Source organism: Rhopalosiphum maidis, chromosome 3 (genome assembly GCF_003676215.2).
Source record: "Rhopalosiphum maidis isolate BTI-1 chromosome 3, ASM367621v3, whole genome shotgun sequence".
Lineage (NCBI taxonomy): Eukaryota > Metazoa > Arthropoda > Insecta > Hemiptera > Aphididae > Rhopalosiphum > Rhopalosiphum maidis.
The window spans coordinates 33,102,359-33,121,708 of NC_040879.1; the positions used below are offsets into that span (position 1 = coordinate 33,102,359).

The 19,350-nt window shown below is 24.7% G+C and overlaps 2 protein-coding genes across 6 annotated transcripts; both read right to left on the minus strand.

The window, feature by feature from the left end:
* Window positions 1-788: 788 nt before the first annotated feature.
* Window positions 789-6,393, minus strand: LOC113558868. Of its 5 annotated transcripts, none has more exons than XR_003405721.1 (6): window positions 6,233-6,393; window positions 5,976-6,099; window positions 2,853-2,979; window positions 1,724-1,796; window positions 1,365-1,659; window positions 789-1,274 (listed from the first exon to the last, which is right to left on the minus strand). XR_003405721.1 is itself a non-coding variant. In XM_026964447.1 (3 exons), the coding sequence occupies exons 1-3, from the start codon at window positions 6,367-6,369 to the stop codon at window positions 1,749-1,751; spliced, it is 309 nt and encodes a 102-aa protein (XP_026820248.1). In that variant the 5' UTR covers window positions 6,370-6,393; the 3' UTR covers window positions 789-1,748. The 5 variants fall into 5 exon arrangements, 1 of the variants encoding a protein (XP_026820248.1); XR_003405722.1 differs by having other exon boundaries at window positions 789-1,300; XR_003405720.1 differs by having other exon boundaries at window positions 789-1,659.
* Window positions 6,394-11,763: 5,370 nt separating this feature from the next.
* Window positions 11,764-19,022, minus strand: LOC113558595. The gene is made up of 6 exons (XM_026964090.1): window positions 18,983-19,022; window positions 18,795-18,918; window positions 17,961-18,228; window positions 14,359-14,589; window positions 13,159-13,438; window positions 11,764-11,923 (listed from the first exon to the last, which is right to left on the minus strand). The coding sequence occupies exons 3-5, from the start codon at window positions 18,177-18,179 to the stop codon at window positions 13,172-13,174; spliced, it is 717 nt and encodes a 238-aa protein (XP_026819891.1). The 5' UTR covers window positions 18,180-18,228; window positions 18,795-18,918; window positions 18,983-19,022; the 3' UTR covers window positions 11,764-11,923; window positions 13,159-13,171.
* Window positions 19,023-19,350: the final 328 nt, after the last annotated feature.

A 19,350-nucleotide genomic window follows, 5' to 3' on the forward strand; every position in this document is an offset into this window, starting at 1 on the left:
TGTTAAAATAAAAATACTTTATTTGTATGCATATAAAAGCATATTTATACTACATATTAGATATTTTTAGTAAAATACAGTTTTTACTGTAAACCAAATCCTTCTCAAATATAAAATGAAAATTGACACAAATATTATTTTTTAAATTGAGTATGTATGAATGATAATTTATACCCAATCCATAAATTAATATTTAAATATATTAGTACAAAAAAAAACACCTGACATTAGTTTTAATTACCTGATAAAAATAGATTCAACTATTTTAATACTAGGCGATAATTGCTTTTCCTGTTCAGGCTAAACAATCAAACTTTAAATACAAATACTATTCAATAAATAGCATAGGTTTAAAGATTATATTACTCGTGCTTTTCTAAAATAATAAGGAAATAATTTTAAAGTATGAATTTTGAATAAGAAACATTTAATGTTTAAAATATATAGACAACTGTTTGTTTATACCTTAGGTTTAAAAAAATATTAAAATATATTCAACCTATAAATAATTTAAACTTAAATTTATATAAAACAATTTATTATGTTTATGTAAAAAAAAATAAAGATCTAGGTATTAACATATGTATATAAAATACAAACTTTACAATACAACTCCTCATATCAATAACTTCTAACTTCTATTAATACATCTATTTCAACAATGTAAATATATCATGGTATATATTATTATTTTAGAATTGAAGACAGGTAGATAACAGAACTAAGGCATCATCATATTAATTATTCCTTTAGACAACATTATAGATATATTGATACATAAGATAGTATAAAGTCAAATAGTTGTGTGTTTATTGATTACTTTTAAGTTATGTTAGTTTACAAATTATTTTCTATTATTTTCAAAATAAATACATTTTTGGGTTTTAAAGAATACGGAGGCACTTGTGTTAAATAAACACTATGCAAACAGATTTAAAATTGTGTTGAAAATAAAATGTTACATAAAAAAAAAATTGACAACTTCAAGCCCATAGAGCTCTAAACTAAAGAGCCAAAATAATTTGTATGTAGTATAATTTGTTTTGCACTAGTTAACTTCATGTCTGAGTCTACAACAGCAACTTAGATGGGGTTGATTAGGGATTGATCACCAGTCACTCCACCAACCTCTTTGCTAATACAAAGTAATAGATACAAAAATATCCAGTTGTGTCTAAATGTTTATAACACATTTCCAATTTTAAACACTTCATCTTAAGGACCATCCATTAGATATAATAACTCCAACTTCTAATATATGAGGTTTGGAAAATCTAAAACACATTAGATGCACATAGAACTAAAAATAAAATTATTTTATAATGTTGCTTCAATAAAACAAAGTTGTTCGTTGATAAGAATACCTTAGAAATTGTTGACAAGCGAAGATTTAGTCAATATATAATTAGTTAAGCGTTGAAGTAGTATAATCTTCAACACTGGTCATGGCTAATAATTATAGCGATGAATAAACAATAACCTTCTAATAAACCCTAGAATTAACAACCTAACTCAGGGTTTAACTGTGGAGAAAGTTTTCCAACCTGTGTGTAATGATGGTTGAATAATAATAATGACGTGATGTTGGATTCACAATACTTATATACCAATCCAATTGGTAAAATAATTGTGTAATGAAAACCCACTTCTCTATCCTTACTGAAAATAGTGTATCTTATAAAATCCAAATTTTGTATAAAAATAAAGTAATGGTAGTACTTACCTTGAATTAAGCATAAAATCCTTACTTACAGCATGGCCATATTAAAGATTGTACCCACATAATAAAACTCTACCTGTGCAACAAAATAATCTTAAATTAAAAAAATGAGGTTTACTTTTAACCAAAAAAAAAATTAATATGTTAGTCAAAATAATAAAAAATAATAATGGATAGTGAACATTTAATATATGTAATTAATGTAAATTGTATTCTAATAAATGAATAAATATCAAATCATTAAAAAAACCTTTAATTCATAATTTATTGTCCTTTACTTAGATAATGGAAATAAAATCAATTTAATCGTATCATACATAGTTTTATCTATTGAAAATAACCACTACCTGTTATTTGATAATGTTACTTAATATTAGAAATCAATTTATGTGGAATTTCAGAAATATTAGTTGCTAATAAATGGCTCCTTAAACCATTCTTTAAACACATTTAATGAACGCTTTTATCCATTCAATCTTTCCATTGAATCATTTGGGCTGCACAAAGAGTTTAATAAAAAAGTATTAGTTTTAACATGATAAAAATTCAATTTATGGTGAAGTTTTAAACTTATTACAAGACAAGTGATGACTATTCTGCAGCTGTTTTAATTTGAATATCGATAAAAGTACAGAGTAACAACGTGGTAACAAGTTTAATGAATGACTAAAATTTAATGAGCCAAAATCAGATTATAAGTTTAATTAATTAGTAACCAATAATTTAATGTCTAATGTCTTTAATGCTATTGAACATTTAGTAGATGAATAACTTTTTATTCATTCAACAATGTGGTATTGATTCTTAAAATATTTAATGAATAACCATACAACATGACAATATGCCTTACAAATATTGACCCAAACACAACGTTTAAGATAACTTGTTATACATTTATACACTTCACTTCGTTTAACTTTTAAACAACTAAAATATTTTTCACATCTAGGTACATATAATAAGTTGAATATTAATCGAGTAAGATCTTTCATTAATTTAAAATAAATTAGAATTCATTTTTATTAACTTTCTTAAGTTGGTTTTGTGGTTAAAATTTGATAAAATGATACTATGAAAATAAGTATAAAAAATTACAAGTATATTATATCATTTTATTTTTCAAAAATATTACCTTGAGATGCATGTACTGTCTCTGACAACATTTTATATGGTCAAATGTTCAACATTATAGATCTCCAATCATTGTTGTAAGTTATGATATTAATATCTGTGGTTTTAATACCATTTGAAATTTCATACTGAAAGTAGAGGATAACTTAATTATATTGAGTATGTATTTATTTTATAATAGTAATAATAATTTAATGTCAACTCCCAATAACAAAACATTGATATGATATAAATCTAGAATAGTAGCCATTCTCTAATTAAACTAACACATTCAAATTTTATGTAGTCTTTTATTAAATTTAATTTAATTGAAAATGTTAACTAAACGTATGTTGAACGTTTGTAAATGTTTGGTTGAATTACTCCTTTACACAAAGGCATTTATTCATTTAATCAATTTTATAATAATTTTAAACTATATAATAATATTTTATTCTTTAAATAGTTTGAACATAAAGAATAACTTTATTCAATATCAGACAACATTATACCCTCATGTGATGTCTCTGTCTTACTAACGTACATCACAGTAAATTTGCATTCATTCAGCACATCACATTTTGTGATGTTAGCTTTAATACTAGAGTAAAAATACAAGAGACCATACTTAATTGTATTTTTTTAACTACATGGGTTAGGTACACCAATTTTTTCTATAGGATAATTCATTTAAATGGCCTAAAATGTTGTATTTATTAAAAAAAAAAAATGCTTCACTTCTTAAAATATTTATAAATTTAGGATAGGTACCATAAATTTAACTGATATTTAATTTATTTGATGTTGATTTATCTCCCTCAACTTGTAATTGTTCTCATTAATTTGTTAATGTTACAATATTTGTTTTTGTGAACATAGCTAATGTAGTAATGTCCCTATAATAATAATATAATATTTATATTACCCTAAAAATTGACAAGTTATTGATTACTCCCTTATAAAATTAATTAAATGTTAAGAGGACGTAATAACCTGTATGTGTTGTCTGTCTTACTAACGTACATTATAACAAATTTGTGTTTAGCAGAACATATTTTGTGATGTTATTTTTAATATTGGAGTAAATTTACTTAGTATCAAATTTAAAGGTAAGTATATAGTATCTAGGAAATGTCTTATGCTTTTATTGATATCATCATTTTAAAATGAGTTATGAACATTTTACATATCTAATACTCACTTTAAAATTAAAATATCAATAAAAGCATAAGAAATTTCCTAGACAATATTTTTACCTTTAAATTTGATACTAAGTATATTTACTTCAATATTAAAAATAACATCACAAAATGTGTTCTTCTAAACGCAAATTTGCTATGATGTACATTAGTAAGACAGAGACAACACATGTAGGTATTACGTCCTCTTAACATTTAATTAATTTTATAAGGGAGTAAAATCAATAACTTGTCAATTTTTAGGCTAATATAATGTTATATTATTATTATAGGAACATTACTACATTAGCTATGTTCACAAAAACAAATATTGTAACATTAACAAATTAATGAGAACAATTACAAGTTGAGGGAGATAAATCAATATCAAATAAATTAAATATCAGTTAAATTTATGGTACCTATCCAAAATTTATAAATATTTTAAGAAGTACAGAACAGCCTATTAGTTGACAAAACAATAAAAACCTACCTAAATTAATTTAAATACAGTTTGAAGGTAATATACATTTTACTTAACGCGATAACAATGTTATAATGGGTTAATTTCTGTTTATTTCAATTTCAAAAAGTATTTAAAAACTTTATTATTTTAAAATCAATTTAGTAAATTCTAGAATCTAAAGTTAGAAAAAATTATAATATATTTTTTAAATAATAAAATTTATAACTAAATCTTAAGTAGAAGACATAGTATATGATAATGCAAATTAGGTAATTATGTTGGACCACATTGTAATTATTTGATAATTTATTGTTTTAAGTTCTAAAGAAATATAATTTTCTTATGCATGCTCAAATTAATATTTACTCATATGATCATCACCTAATGATGGGTACTAATCTGAGGAACAAGGGAATTAACATTAAACACATAGCTTGAGAAACAAACTGAGAAATTAGTGCAGTTCCGTGCATTCTTTAGGTAATTGATAGTTATTTAATAGTATTATATGTGCTTAACATACACAATATATAATAGTAAGTAGATTTAGTAAAAAAATTATATAATATACTTCCAAAATTTCTTAGACTTTTAGTTATTGTATAGCAACAATAAATCTAAAGCAAATACTAAATAGGTAATTAAACAATAATCAAAATATTCTGACTAAATAGATAATAAAAATTACTCATCAAAGACAAGACTACTATATTTAATTTTACATTATTAACAACTAATACCTATTAAGTTCATTTTATGTTGGCAAATAAAATGAAACAAAATACAAGGTCGATTAAAAATAAACAATTTATCATGGTTTAGAATGGTGTTTTTATTTCGTTATGAGTCATGTCCTTATTTTTTTTATTGTCTCGAGACCTTGTAAAATAATATTAAAAAATCTTTGTATAAAAAAAAACGTGAAAAGCGTGATATTGTGGTCGAAATGTGCGAGTGTACAACAATTATGTTCTAAAAAATAATTAGGCATGACTGATTTCACCATGAAAATCACCACCATATATAGTGTATCGTGAAAATCGAACGTATTCAAATGTAAAAAAATATTGCCAAACTGTAAGAACACCCTGTATTAATGTAAAAAAAAATCGGGTACCACGTAGTCATATTTCTGCAATGGCTGCTAGGCAACGGGTGGAGAGGAAGAGGGGAAATCGATTTTGCGTCAGCGTACAACGTTGCCACTTTAGGCAACCTACGTTGGTGTAGAAGTGGGGCGGTCGGGCGGGGCAGATCCTTTGTGTGCGGCTCAAGCGCAAACTCGAAAGCACGAAATTCAGAGTAATCAATACTTATGAAAACTACCTCATTCAAGTAAGTAAGGATAGAACACGATGAATTATTACATTGAAACAATATTATTATTACGTATGTAGGACCGCCCATAATAATTGTACGTGCTGAATTATACTATATAACTTATTATAATAAATTAGTAGTTTTTATAATATAATGGTATAATACAATCAATTATACTTACGAAGTGACGAAAATCAAGTCCATTGGTCAGCTGCCGGGCGTGGAAAAGCAAAGGCTCCGACGCCAGTGAATTGCACCAGATGGTGGCTTGGAGGATGTCTTTTTCGGCTTTTGGGCGGCAATTTCTGTAACAAAACTCTCTGTCAGACGTGTGCACAGTAGAATAATAAAACGTGTAAAATACATTGTTAAGATATCAATTGTGTAATTATATAATATTAAAACACGATCGTAATGTAATATGAAAATTACGCTTACCGTCCGCCATTTTGTTCTCGGAGCACCGGCAGAAAAATCGTCGTACAGGGAACCGTCTGCTTGAGAGAGCGGAGCGCTAATGAAGTATCGAGTGACGGGTATGAGCAATAAGCGGTCCGTCGGAGGGGCGGCAGCATTCGTGAGTGTGCGCGAAGTGGAAAGGCCGCCGCCGTGTTTTATAGAATGTTCTAGAAGAACGTAGAACAATGACGTCAATAAAAAAACATCTTTTGTTGCTATAGTTCGCAACACTCGTGTATTATAATATTAATGTGTTTCAGCAGCTGCGCACGAAATAGTTTTTGCTGGTTAATTTCTAAACATGACGTGTACGGTGAAATAGTGCGCACTACGCAAAACCGCCACCGCGAATCCATACCTCGACACGTTATACCATACCTTTAAGGCTATGTATAATCCCCATTATACAATGCCTTAACGTATAATTTATGTATAAAAAAAATATATAATCATGAACTCAAATAGTCGACATTTTTTTGGAGACCAAAGTCTCCCATATTTAAAAAAATAAAAAAAACGTGAGACCATGTCTCCCCAACCGTTACACCAGTCACTATCACTGACACTATATCTGTTTTCATCAAAACAAAAACTAAAAAATATCTTATAGACTTATAATTCCTAAATATATTTTTTATTTAATAAGCTACACCACAAGTCTTATATAACAAAATATAACAATTAGCAATTAACGACTAGATATTATCATTTATCTTAACGCTGTTAATGCTATAATTATGGTGACCAGATATAAAAATTTTAAAAAATAGCTCCTTCTCTGTCGTAATTGCCCAATCCGTATACTATTCTACCCGTTTTACCCATATTTAATTAGCCCATTTATAATTACCTTCTATAACATTTTTTTTTTTATTTCATTTGATTTCTTTAATTATTTTATTATTATTATCAATTTTAATGTTAACTCATCTAGTGTGTGTCTTTACGATGAAAATGCTTTGATATTAAAGAATTTAAAGTAAACTTAAACTAAAGTATAAATTATTTTTTAAAGGTAAAAATACCAAGTGTAAAATTTAAATATATACGATTTAGTATATCTTAAATCGTGCTACCAACCAATAAAATATTAGGTCGAACCATAAAATATAAATTTATAATCAAATCATAAAAAACAGTAAAAACACATAAACACGTATTAGCCCATAATGATTTTAAATAAAACAGTACAATATCATGTACTTAACATTATTGTTAAGGACATTAGGACACACGTCAAAAAAGAGTACTGTCCTAATGTAATACTATGATCATTAATTCATTATTATTTCCAAGGCTCAAGAGCAAGTTAACTAATTATTTTAACTCTTTTTTAAGTTAAGTTTAAAGTTAATTTGGAAAAAAATTAACTTAACTTAATTAACAATAAGTTACTTTTCTTTTTTCATGTAAAATTAATTACATGAATGGTCACAGTAACTAGGAAGCAATATGAACAAAATGTTATGAACAAATAATAATTGTTGTCAACACGACGAATTTATTGCTTAATGTTAATATGTTATTAATATATTAAAATCATTCTGGGTTTTCTCGTTGAATTAGAAGTTACTTATGAAAATAAAAGTAACATGGTTAAGAGTAAGAGTAACTTAAATTTAACTTTTTAACTCGTTAATGCTCAGCTTTGATTATTGCTATTGCTATATATAAAAGTATTTAACTATTATTATTCGATAATATATGTTATTTTAAATAAAGTGTTAATTTTCCATGGAGTAATTATAATTATTGGAATTAAAGGGTTAAAAAATGATATAGATACTTAAGTTCATCGTTATAGAAATTTATATAAATGCATATACTATCAATAAATATTATAGTTATGGATAATTTTATAACTGCAATTTTTATTAAGTTATGCTTTTGCATTACCTGTGAAATTGTTGGTTATTAACAAATGTATATACAAAATATCTGAGTTGAAATGTTCATCGAAGTCATAAAAATTGATATAAATAATAAATTGCTAATATAGAAGCTATTGGAAATGTAAATATGTAATCATGCAGTACATGAATTTAAATCAACTTAATTATAGTTGAATTAGTTGAAGTATAAAAAACTTCATATATCATATTAAATTTTACTAATCTTTGCACTTCTGCAGTGGATTTTTTTGCTATAATCGTATGGTTAATGAAGCGTTCCCTACAATCTACAATGTAGATTCTACGTGACACATATTTTCCCCAGATCCCCACTTTGGGACGTCTCTGTATGACGTATACTCTATTTAGCATAATACCTATAATTTATATAATATGTACTAATATAGTAATATAGTATCACAAAAATAAAATTTAAAAAAAAATGTTGATTTTAAAAACTATATAACCACCAATTGTTTTATTTTTGGATAGCAGGATTACAAAAATGTAATAAATCTTATATCTGGATACTATATTAGGTACCAAAAGTCTTCTTGATGAAAAATTACGTATATACCCATATAGGCGCCGCCAGGAATTTTTTCGGAGGGGTGCATCATGCATAGTATACGCTAGGGTGGCCTTTCGTCCCGGATTTCCCGGGACATTACCGGTTTAGGAACCCATGTCCCGGCGTCCCGGACAGAGTTCTCGAGACACCGACTTGTACCGGTTTTGAACTTTTGCATAGTAATGTCCCGGAAATTAAAATCATTTTTAAATTGGTATTTCTTTTGCTTACTCGGTTATTGATTTTATTTCTAAACAAATCCTAATCGTAAATTATTTCGATAACGAACGTCGGAATGTAGGACAATCACAGTTATAATCGCTTTCTAAATTTAGCCAACTTACTACCTTTAACTACATTAATTTTTAATCGGGAAAAAACCATAATATTATGATTACGATACGGTTACGAAAGGTAATATTACAGAATGTATAGTTTACCTATAGTCTATATATTATACATTAGTTAACAGTTATTTGCTGACGATACAAATTGTACGCGAGTGCAAAATTTATCAACTATACACTATACTAAAACAATAGAATGTTGTCTGATAACAAAAACATATGGCTTGAGTTGCATTGAATTTTACAATGAAATGATAAAAAATCCTACATTTCTGAAGAAAATACACAGCACTGAAAAATATAAGGTCTCCTCCTTGGACGAAAAAAATAAAGAAAAATAATAAATCAGTAAATTCTACCTAGATTAGTATATTTATCTCAACGACTGGAAATTGTATTATTATTTTTATTTGAATTTTGAGTGTTTATTAAATAAAGATGGCCTATCTAATTGATTAATTTTAATGTTATTTTTACCTAAAAGTTATATACAAATACTTATGTAATTATATACTTACTAGATAATTACCTATTTTTTATGAATTTTGGTGTCCCAGATTTCTAAAAATTAAATCTGGCCACCCTAGTATACGCTGATTTTTAAACAACGCTTAAATTATTAAGTTAAATACGTAGAAATATTTTTTCAAATTATATGACGATAAAAAGTAATTTTATTTTTTTTCAACGGCTACAAATTAATGCGCAGGCTAGCGTGGCTACGATTAGAAAAATATTGCAAGTGCACTCCCTTGCCCTCTCGCGGCGTCCATGCGTATACCTAATTTACCTAAGTATACCTACCTAAATGTATATTATAATATCATATTATATCTATCAAAATAACAATATAGATTGTAGGTTTATATAATATTTACTTTAATACCCATAATATTATAAAATGTTTTTGCGCATGTCATACATGACTTGCGTAAAACAATATAAATATTGCCTAATATTAGTACTTTTTTATTATTGTCTGTTGACTCTATTGTTGACGCACGTGTAATATCGTTATCGACCTATACCGATTATTTATTTTATTTGTAAGTAGTAAGAATAATATTTATTTGGTTGATTTATTATTTTAACTGTTTGAAATATTATTATAACCATGGTTATTAGGTATTTATGTTGATTGTTGAAACATATAATTATTCAAAATTTCACATTACAATACCTACGTATGTAGTCACATAAATCACATTAAAGATACAAAAGATATTAAATGTACCTATGTATGAATAACGAAATTGGCGTGGCTATCAATTTCATATTTGAATCATTGAATCATCCGAATCTGGCCTTTTAATACTTAGGAACTAAAATACATTACCTACACGTTGATACACGTTACATGATACATTATGTTATATATCTACCACCAGACGTTTTAAAAAATATAATTTTATGAAACTTAATTTATCATTGTAATAGGTGGTTGAGTGTACTTACCTATATAATGAAAACAGATATATGCCGTATTATGCACTGTATAATATTATGCATAATAATATGCATAAAGGTATATAGGTAAGGTACAATTTATTATATACCTTAACTACCTATATAAAATATACCTATATAATATAGGCTATATTATATGTCATATAAATACTGGCTAGGTATTAACTATTATTATAGCAGTATATAACTGTATAATATATTAATATAGGAATGTAATTCAGTGGTGATGCAAAATCACTCCGATCAAAAAATCTAGAACAGAAATATGTATATATATACGTGCGATGTATATATACATAGTATACTTAATATTTTTGATCAATAATATTTTCAAGTTCAGGTCACTTATATTTTTGTATGTAATTTAACAATATTTAAAGAAACAACATGACGATACAACTTTTTTTTCAAATGAAAACTAACTTTTTTACTACAGATAATTATTTTTTTTTTAATTTTGTATTAAGAGGACGCTATACCCGCATGTGTTGTCTCTGTCTTATACACGCGTAACATAGTTAAAAACTGTTTTGCGCGAGACAATTTTACTCCCTCGATATCTACATTAATATTACCAAAATTTTAAATCACATTGAGAAGAACTTTACCTGTGTCGTAGCGTTTTAATTTTTTTGATAGTGGTAACCAATAATTTTTAATAATTAAATGAAAAAAACCTTAAGTTCTCAAACCGATAACTTTAATTGCATTCATGTTATCAAAACAATTAAAACGCTACGACACAGGTAAAGTTCTTCTCAATGTGATTTAAAATTTTGGTAATTTTGATATAAATATCGAGGTAGTAAAAATGTCCCGCGCAAAACAGTTTTTAACTATGTTACGCGGCGTATATAAGACAAAGACAACACATGCAGGTATAGCGTCTTCTTAAGTATCTATAAATATCATAAAATATAAATATGAATTAAAATTTGAGTCAATAGTTCTGAATTATTAAGCGTCACCTATGTCCACGGAGTATATTGTATATGTTAATAGGTTACTAAGTTTGTCAATTTTGAAGTTGTGGGTTAAGATGATTTGGATAAGTATAAGTACATTAAATATTTACCTAGGTAATAAATTTTAATATAGTATGACTAAATATTGACTATATTTGCATTTAACATATTACATATAAGTAATATTATAACAAACGAAAAAATAATAATTCATAATAATTAAAAAATATATAACTAACATATTTGATTACAGATAATTATTATTTAGTTCGAAATATTGGATGGTAATTAAGTTCTTGTAGTTCAATATTATTATTATCAATTTTTATTGCTTTCCGCTGATTAGTTGTTTCGAAATGCACTTGTATAGTTCCATGCTTTTTCCAATTATTAGCATAACGGAAATGTCGCGAAAACGATCTAAACATCTGAAAAAAATGTAAAAAGAATTATAGTTGTGTCTTTGTACTATAATATATTATATTTGTGTCCTTCATTTTGAACACACTATTGTCTAATAATTAATATCAATAAGAATGAGAATCGATGTATTAAGTATATTTTTAGTACCTATATTATTATGTGAATTTCATTATTTAATAGTAATTAACATATAATGACTTAATTTAATTACAAATATAAATTGAAAAAAAACATGGTACCTACATTATAATTTATAATCATAAACTAATTATGAATACACTAATTATTAGTAAGTACTAAAGCGTATTACCAACTAAAATAATAAAGGCTGTATTAGAAAAAAAAAATTGTTGGGGAGAAGGTAATGAAATATTATTAAATAAAAACTGATTTTAAATTAATATTAAATTACATAATTTAATTTAATGATTTTAACCCTTAACTCACATCCCCATTAGTTACCAACTTGCCTACTGGCGAGGTGTGTAATAAACATTGTTATTATACATTTGAAAGCATGATAAAATAAATAATCAACTCTTATATTGCACTTTTAAAAATAATTCGCTGTATGTATGTATACTAGCTATAAACACCCATGAATCACTAAAATAGTTATAACTCTTTATTAACTATTATATCCAACATAAAAATTCAAATTCTTATCTCAATTGTATATGTATCTAAATGTATAATAAATAATATTAATAATAAGAAAATAATATAATAAGCAATTTATATTAATAAAAATAGATTTTAAAAAACGTTGTTTTTGGTACGATTTATTTTAAAAATATTTCATAGATTTTCGAAGTTTTATAAAAAAAAAAAAAGAATTAAAAAAATACTTTTTATAAATTATTAACCATGTTAAATTGTTATCTATAAACACCTTCACTTTTTTTCAAAATTTAAAAAACCAATTAATTTAGGTACCTACATGATATTTATTTCAAGTTAGATATGTAGCTCGTATTTACTATCGTTACAAAAATTAAGTTATACAGATATTAAAATTATAATAATCCTACTACTTACGCATAACTTATTTTTAATATATTTTATCAGTTTATTTTGGATTAGATTTTAAACCATATTATCATGATATTATAATATTATTACTTATTAGTATTAAATATTTAGTAATACAATAATGTATTTATCAGGACAAAAATATTAGTTAGATAACATTTAGACCTAATCAACAATAGAATAATAATATCATTATAAATAATTATACCAAATTATCCCCTTCAATGATTAATGACATTTCCAACTGACTGCATGTTAGCTGTATGTATTTTTGAACAACAACCAAATGTAGCAAAGCATAAAATCATGATGTGTGGAAAAGCTAACATCATCCAATAAATAAAAAAATTTATCGGTCGTGAAAAATCGCCAAATATGTATTTAAATAAATTGCTAACTGGAAGCAAAAGTATTATAATGGCCAACCCTTGAAAAAGTAAAAATGTAAAACCAATCCATGTTACTTTTTCACAGTGTTCCAGTATTTCCTAAAATAACAATTATTATAATTAATATTTACCTAATTTTTGTTTTGTTTCTAATGATATTTAAATTTAATACCTTTTAATTAAACCTTTCGAAAAATTAATATAAACTTCTATAGGTAGGTATTAATAGTTCACTACATAATAGCTATAATATAGTTTTAACAATTTTTTAAGTGTCTATGCCTTAATAGGCCTATATAATTATTTGATAGTTTCTACTTTTCTAGACTCAAACTAAGTCTTTACTTATAAAAAAAAAATAAGATATATTAAAATAGAATTAGATATATTAAAATATGTACCTTTTAAACATAGGTTTTTTTTTAAGCTCAAAAAATTCAAAAAATAGTAATAATATTATATTATGCTCCCTATTGTGACTATTTAGTATTAAGTAATAATTTAATGTTATTATAAAACTCTTACAGTCTTACACTTAAAAATCAATTAATCTACAAAAAGTAATAAATATCTACATATCAGCAAGTTACCAGATTTTCAACATTATATCTATTTTAAATACATAGGTATTTTACATAATCAAGGTGATATATTTTACGTAAGACCCTTATGATAAGTGTTTCACATTAAATGGATCACTCTGTATACATATATTTTATAAGTTGTTAATCTATAACCTATAACCTTATTTACAATAAAATAATCTTAAACAAATATTTTTTTTTTTTCAAAAATTGTTATAACTATCTATATAGATATTAAATACATTACCTACATTTTATAAAAATGCGTTCTCATAAAATATTTGCTATATAAAAAATAAAATAAAAAATAATTCAAACTGTAAAATAATGTTATTTTGATAATTTATATTATATTAAATTATTATCTTGATATGACAAATATTATGTTTAATACCTAAATTATAATTAATGCATAAATAAATTTTGCACACTTACCACTTGCACGTACAAACATTTAATGATTGTAATAATCATAATAACGGGGAGCATAGAAATTACTTCCACTATCCAAGCACACGTGAAATACCATGGGTCTAAGAAACTGTCACCCAAAATGACGATACACACAAAATATTGAAATGTGCCAAGTAACAGCCAACCAAGTGGTATTCCAATTAAATACGACAAAGGCATAGTGAATTGTTTGCTATACCACACGCTAAATTGCTATACAGTAGAAATCCATGTAATAGTATAATTATTTATTTTTCAGTAATATTATACATATAGTAAGATAAGATTATATGAAAATATTAATATAATCAGTAAGCTGTATTAAATAAACTATTATATACATATATATGTAGATGTTGCGGCCAGCAAATTGGGAATTTCGGGCATTATTCATAATATTCAATCAATTTGGCAAAAATAAAAATGATAATTAGTTTATTGACATTATTTTTTACAATGTTTGAATGTTACATAGTATGGAAGTATGCGGAGTATCTACCCAGAATCATGAGGACAATGCAAATTGAATATTCGAATCAATTTATATATTTTTTATAAAAATCTACTAATATTATGGTCATTTGTATGGCCAATGACGTTACAGCTGCACGTATATGATTTGACTATATGTGTAAGACAATTATTATTATAATTATTTGAAAAAGTTATGTGATTAATAATAACGGTTAGGTATATAAGAATAAATAAAAATAAATTATAAATGGTTATTTTGTCTATTAGATAGGTATAAGTATTATATGTGTAATCAAATTTAATATTTTAAGTTCATTGCTCATTTTAATAGTCATAAGCATAATGCATATATAACACTAAAAGTGATACATATAAAAATAAAATTAGGCATGCTAATAATTATATTTTCAATTTGTTTTATGTATTGCCATTAAATACTGTTCTGTTTTATTTATGTTTTTGAAATTTCGTTAAAATAATCAAAATATCTTAATTTTATCTATTCTTCCAATTTTTATTATGATATTTTGTATTATTTTTGGTCGATGTAGATTTTTTATTATGGGTACGTATAAACACTAAATTCGGGCGTAGTACACAGTTGTTCAAATTTTCTAGAAACATAATTTATACCAGCGGTGGCCAAACTTTTTTTACCTGGGCCATAAAAAAAACTTTTTTTACCACGGTAAATTAAAATTTTTTTTTTACGTAAATATAAAATATTATAGTTCTTTCGTGGCCAGATATTAAATGATGGCGTGCCGGAGTTGGCCCGCGGGCTGTTGTTTGGCCACCACTGATTTATAGGTATACCATGTATGAGTAATACATAAATACTTATTCCACATATCGTAATTTCTATAGAATATATTCTATTATATTCTATCATATATTATTACCTATTCAATTATTGAATACTGATTTCTCTTCAAACGATTTTTTTCGATATTTTATTGTAATCCAAAAACAAATAACCGTGAATACTGGAACATTTCATATTTATTTTTTCTATACACCATAATAAAATTTTCAAAATATTTTTACTCTTTTTAACCTACTAATATTTAATAGGCATGAGAAATATTTAATTTTTTCAATTATATTTTCGATAAAATATAATTAATGCAATATACTTTTAGAAAAAATTTAATCAAACTAAAATAGTCGAATAAATTACTTTTTAATATCTGCAATATAAAAAAAACATAATTTGATGATATATTAGACTGAAGATCTATATCTCCGCCCAGAATCGATTTTCGTTTACAATGATAGGCATAGGTACATTGAATTCAAATGTAATACGTCCATTGCAATGATCTGCTGCTCAGCAGAGCGGTACTTACATTTCCAGCTAACCTAACCATTTTTTTAGTTTTTGTTCTATAACAGTTCATAAAAACAATTATGCTTAATCAAAATCCTGAAAAATTTAATAAAAAATTCCTCATAAGTTTTTAATTACAGAATCAAAAAAGAAAGTTGAACATAAGTTTACACTAATTTTTTTATAGTATTGAGTTAAAATTATAACAAAATCCCTCAAAATTACGAAAATGTACAAAATTATTAATACTCAAACTTCAAGTTTGAAAATTTAATACGGAGTTCCATAAATAAGTTTTCATTATAAAAATTGTAACTTATAAATATATTGTAATAGCATAAATATTGTTTATAAGCATCTGTAATTTGAATTTCGACAAACTAGCTATATTCATGTGTAAAATTACGATTACTTTTCAAACGGTTTTAGATTTTTTAATATAATTCAAAGAGTATCAACTATCAACACTAGAAACTTATAAAATCGCTATAACTTAAATTATTAAATCCAGTGAAATTTTAAAAATATTTAGACTTAATTTAAATTATTTATATTTTTAGGCATTTATGAGTTTTGATAAAAATAAGTTTTTTTTATAAGATATTGATAAAAAATTCTAGGTTTGGCCAAAACCTCGAAAATGTGTTACAAAATCCCATATAAGTGGATATAAAAGAATACTGAAAATACTGAATACTTTTAGACTTTATTTTAATTCAAGAATATATTTATAAAAATATAAAAATCATTTTTATATAAATGCTGGAACTTCAAATTCATTAAAATCACAAAATTTGCAAATTATTTTATACTTGAAAATATAAAAAATGTTCAATATTTATAACTTAGATTTGATAAGATTTATTACAAGAATTGTTTAGGTGGTTCATACTGAAACCAAAAACTCTTAAAAATATATTAATACACTTAATACAGATTTTTTTTAAATATAAACTGGATTATTAAACTACTATACAATCAATACTACCTAATAGTAAAATGAACCACAATAAATGGTTATATATTTATAATATTATAATTAATAATAATTTATCTTTTAATTCTAATTTAATATATTTATAATTAATACAGCCAATACAGTAATTTACTTAATGCTCATCATTACTCAATATTTATTCAATAAGTCAACTTCAACTATATAGGCGAACAGAAGTTTGTTTCCCTTCTATTAATCCAAATTTTTTTACTTAAATAATATCCATTCTTTTGTATGATTGTATTAAAAAATTTCAACATAATAATAATAACTAAAAAATAAAATAAAATAATAATTTACATATTAATACTTACTAGTTATATATTTTATTAATTTAAAAGCTATATTACTTTAAAATTTAAACTATACAATTAAAATTATATGTAACCTAGGAATTAATTAAATTTATTTTGTATACAAATATAGTTAAAGTAATTATAATCATCACAATAATTAAGTACAAATTTACTATTGAAGTATATATCATTAAAAATTTTAATACGATTTATAGTTTGTGTGAATACTGTATTAAAATAATTATGGTAGGTATTATATGTTTTTAGTACTTAACTTAATGTTGAGTGTATAAGTATACATAATGTAGGTACCTTACTTTTCAAAACGCTTTTATTTATTAGATACATCAGTTAAAAACCTTGGCATGGTATTTATTTTATTACTTTGCAAATTTTTACATAATCATATTTTTGTATTAATATTTAATTTAATAACCATTGTCCATTAACTAGAAAAATATATCTGCAATATTATGATATCACTTACGTATATCATTCCTCGATTGGCCGTCATGCTTCTCAATAAAATATTTTCTTCTATTCGTAGAGGAACTGATGGACATTCACTCATTTCCAGATCTGTATCTACGGGTCCACCCTCTCTATGTGTCGTGGTACTACGACATCGGTTAACATTTATTGTCGATGGTTTTGGTTTACCGGTTGTCGACAAATCATCTTTTAAGTGGTTTTTAATTACTGACATTTTAAATTGAACACATTTTTGGAAACAAATGATTGATAGTTGCCAATACCTATAAATACATAATATTATATGTATTTATACATTATACAAATTATTATATAATATATTTTGTTTAATGCATTTATTTTTGCAATATTTTCTATTTTTATTATACGATATATGTTATAAAAATATTTATCACGTCTTAAATTTTTAATGTACACATATACCTACAAAATATTATTTGTTACATTTTTTTTTTTTAAGTATACCTATATAATAATAACTATATGTCTACATTATTTTGTTTTCACAAGTAAAATGAAAAAGTACACAATTTACTTAAATAAAAATGAATTATAGAAACAGTTAAAGATGATTCTTGTTTGTTTAACCATGATGGTATATATTCTTTTTACGATTTAATCACGAGTACAATTTAAAACAAAATATCTTAATACATTTAATATGTAAGTATAATATTTAGGTATATTTTAAATACTTATATCATATATAATATAAAAACAATATTAAATTAAACGTATTATGAAATTATATCTATTAACAAACAAAATGTCATTCATCAGTACGAATTGATCATTATACCTACTAAAGTTTTAGCTGTTCAGTAATTACCTGAGTATATTTTGAAACTGCTATTGTACGGATTGAGGTTTGTATACAAAACTGATTACAGACCATTGAAAATATAATAGTGTGACTGGACCAACAATTGACATCTACATCAACTGCAATATATCTACATAGTGACAGCATATTGTCCATTAAGCTGTATAATATGTGATACCAAAATATCAAAATACCTATATTATTATTATGACATTTTGAATAATCTATTTATTGTTTTTATACATTAAGCAATCTGATTAAAACCTGCTTATATAATTATAAATTTTTGTATCTAAAATAAACAATACGAGAACTATAATAGGTAATAATATACTAATGTTTTACTAGTAGATGTCAACTTCATCTAACTATTATACAATAGCACTTATTTACACAATACAAAGGTCCCTTATAAATTATTATATGATACTTAAATAATGCATTCATTAATTTTAACTTACTATTACCTATATCAAACTCTATTATGTGTTTATATATATTATATGTACCTATATATTTTATTTTTTTTTAACGTTCATTATCGCATTATCAATAGCGCAAA

Coding starts and splice junctions, on each gene's coding strand:
- LOC113558868 (XM_026964447.1), bottom strand. CDS start 6,369: ATGCTGCCGCCCCTCCGACGGACCGCTTATTGCTCATACCCGTCACTC. Junction 6,100..6,232: donor CGAGAACAAAATGGCGGACG/GTAAGCGTAATT, acceptor GTTTTGTTACAG/AAATTGCCGCCCAAAAGCCG. Junction 1,797..5,975: donor GACTTGATTTTCGTCACTTC/GTAAGTATAATT, acceptor TTTGTTGCACAG/GTAGAGTTTTATTATGTGGG.
- LOC113558595 (XM_026964090.1), bottom strand. CDS start 18,179: ATGTCAGTAATTAAAAACCACTTAAAAGATGATTTGTCGACAACCGGT. Junction 14,590..17,960: donor CCAATCGAGGAATGATATAC/GTAAGTGATATC, acceptor TCTACTGTATAG/CAATTTAGCGTGTGGTATAG. Junction 13,439..14,358: donor AATGTTTGTACGTGCAAGTG/GTAAGTGTGCAA, acceptor TTGTTATTTTAG/GAAATACTGGAACACTGTGA.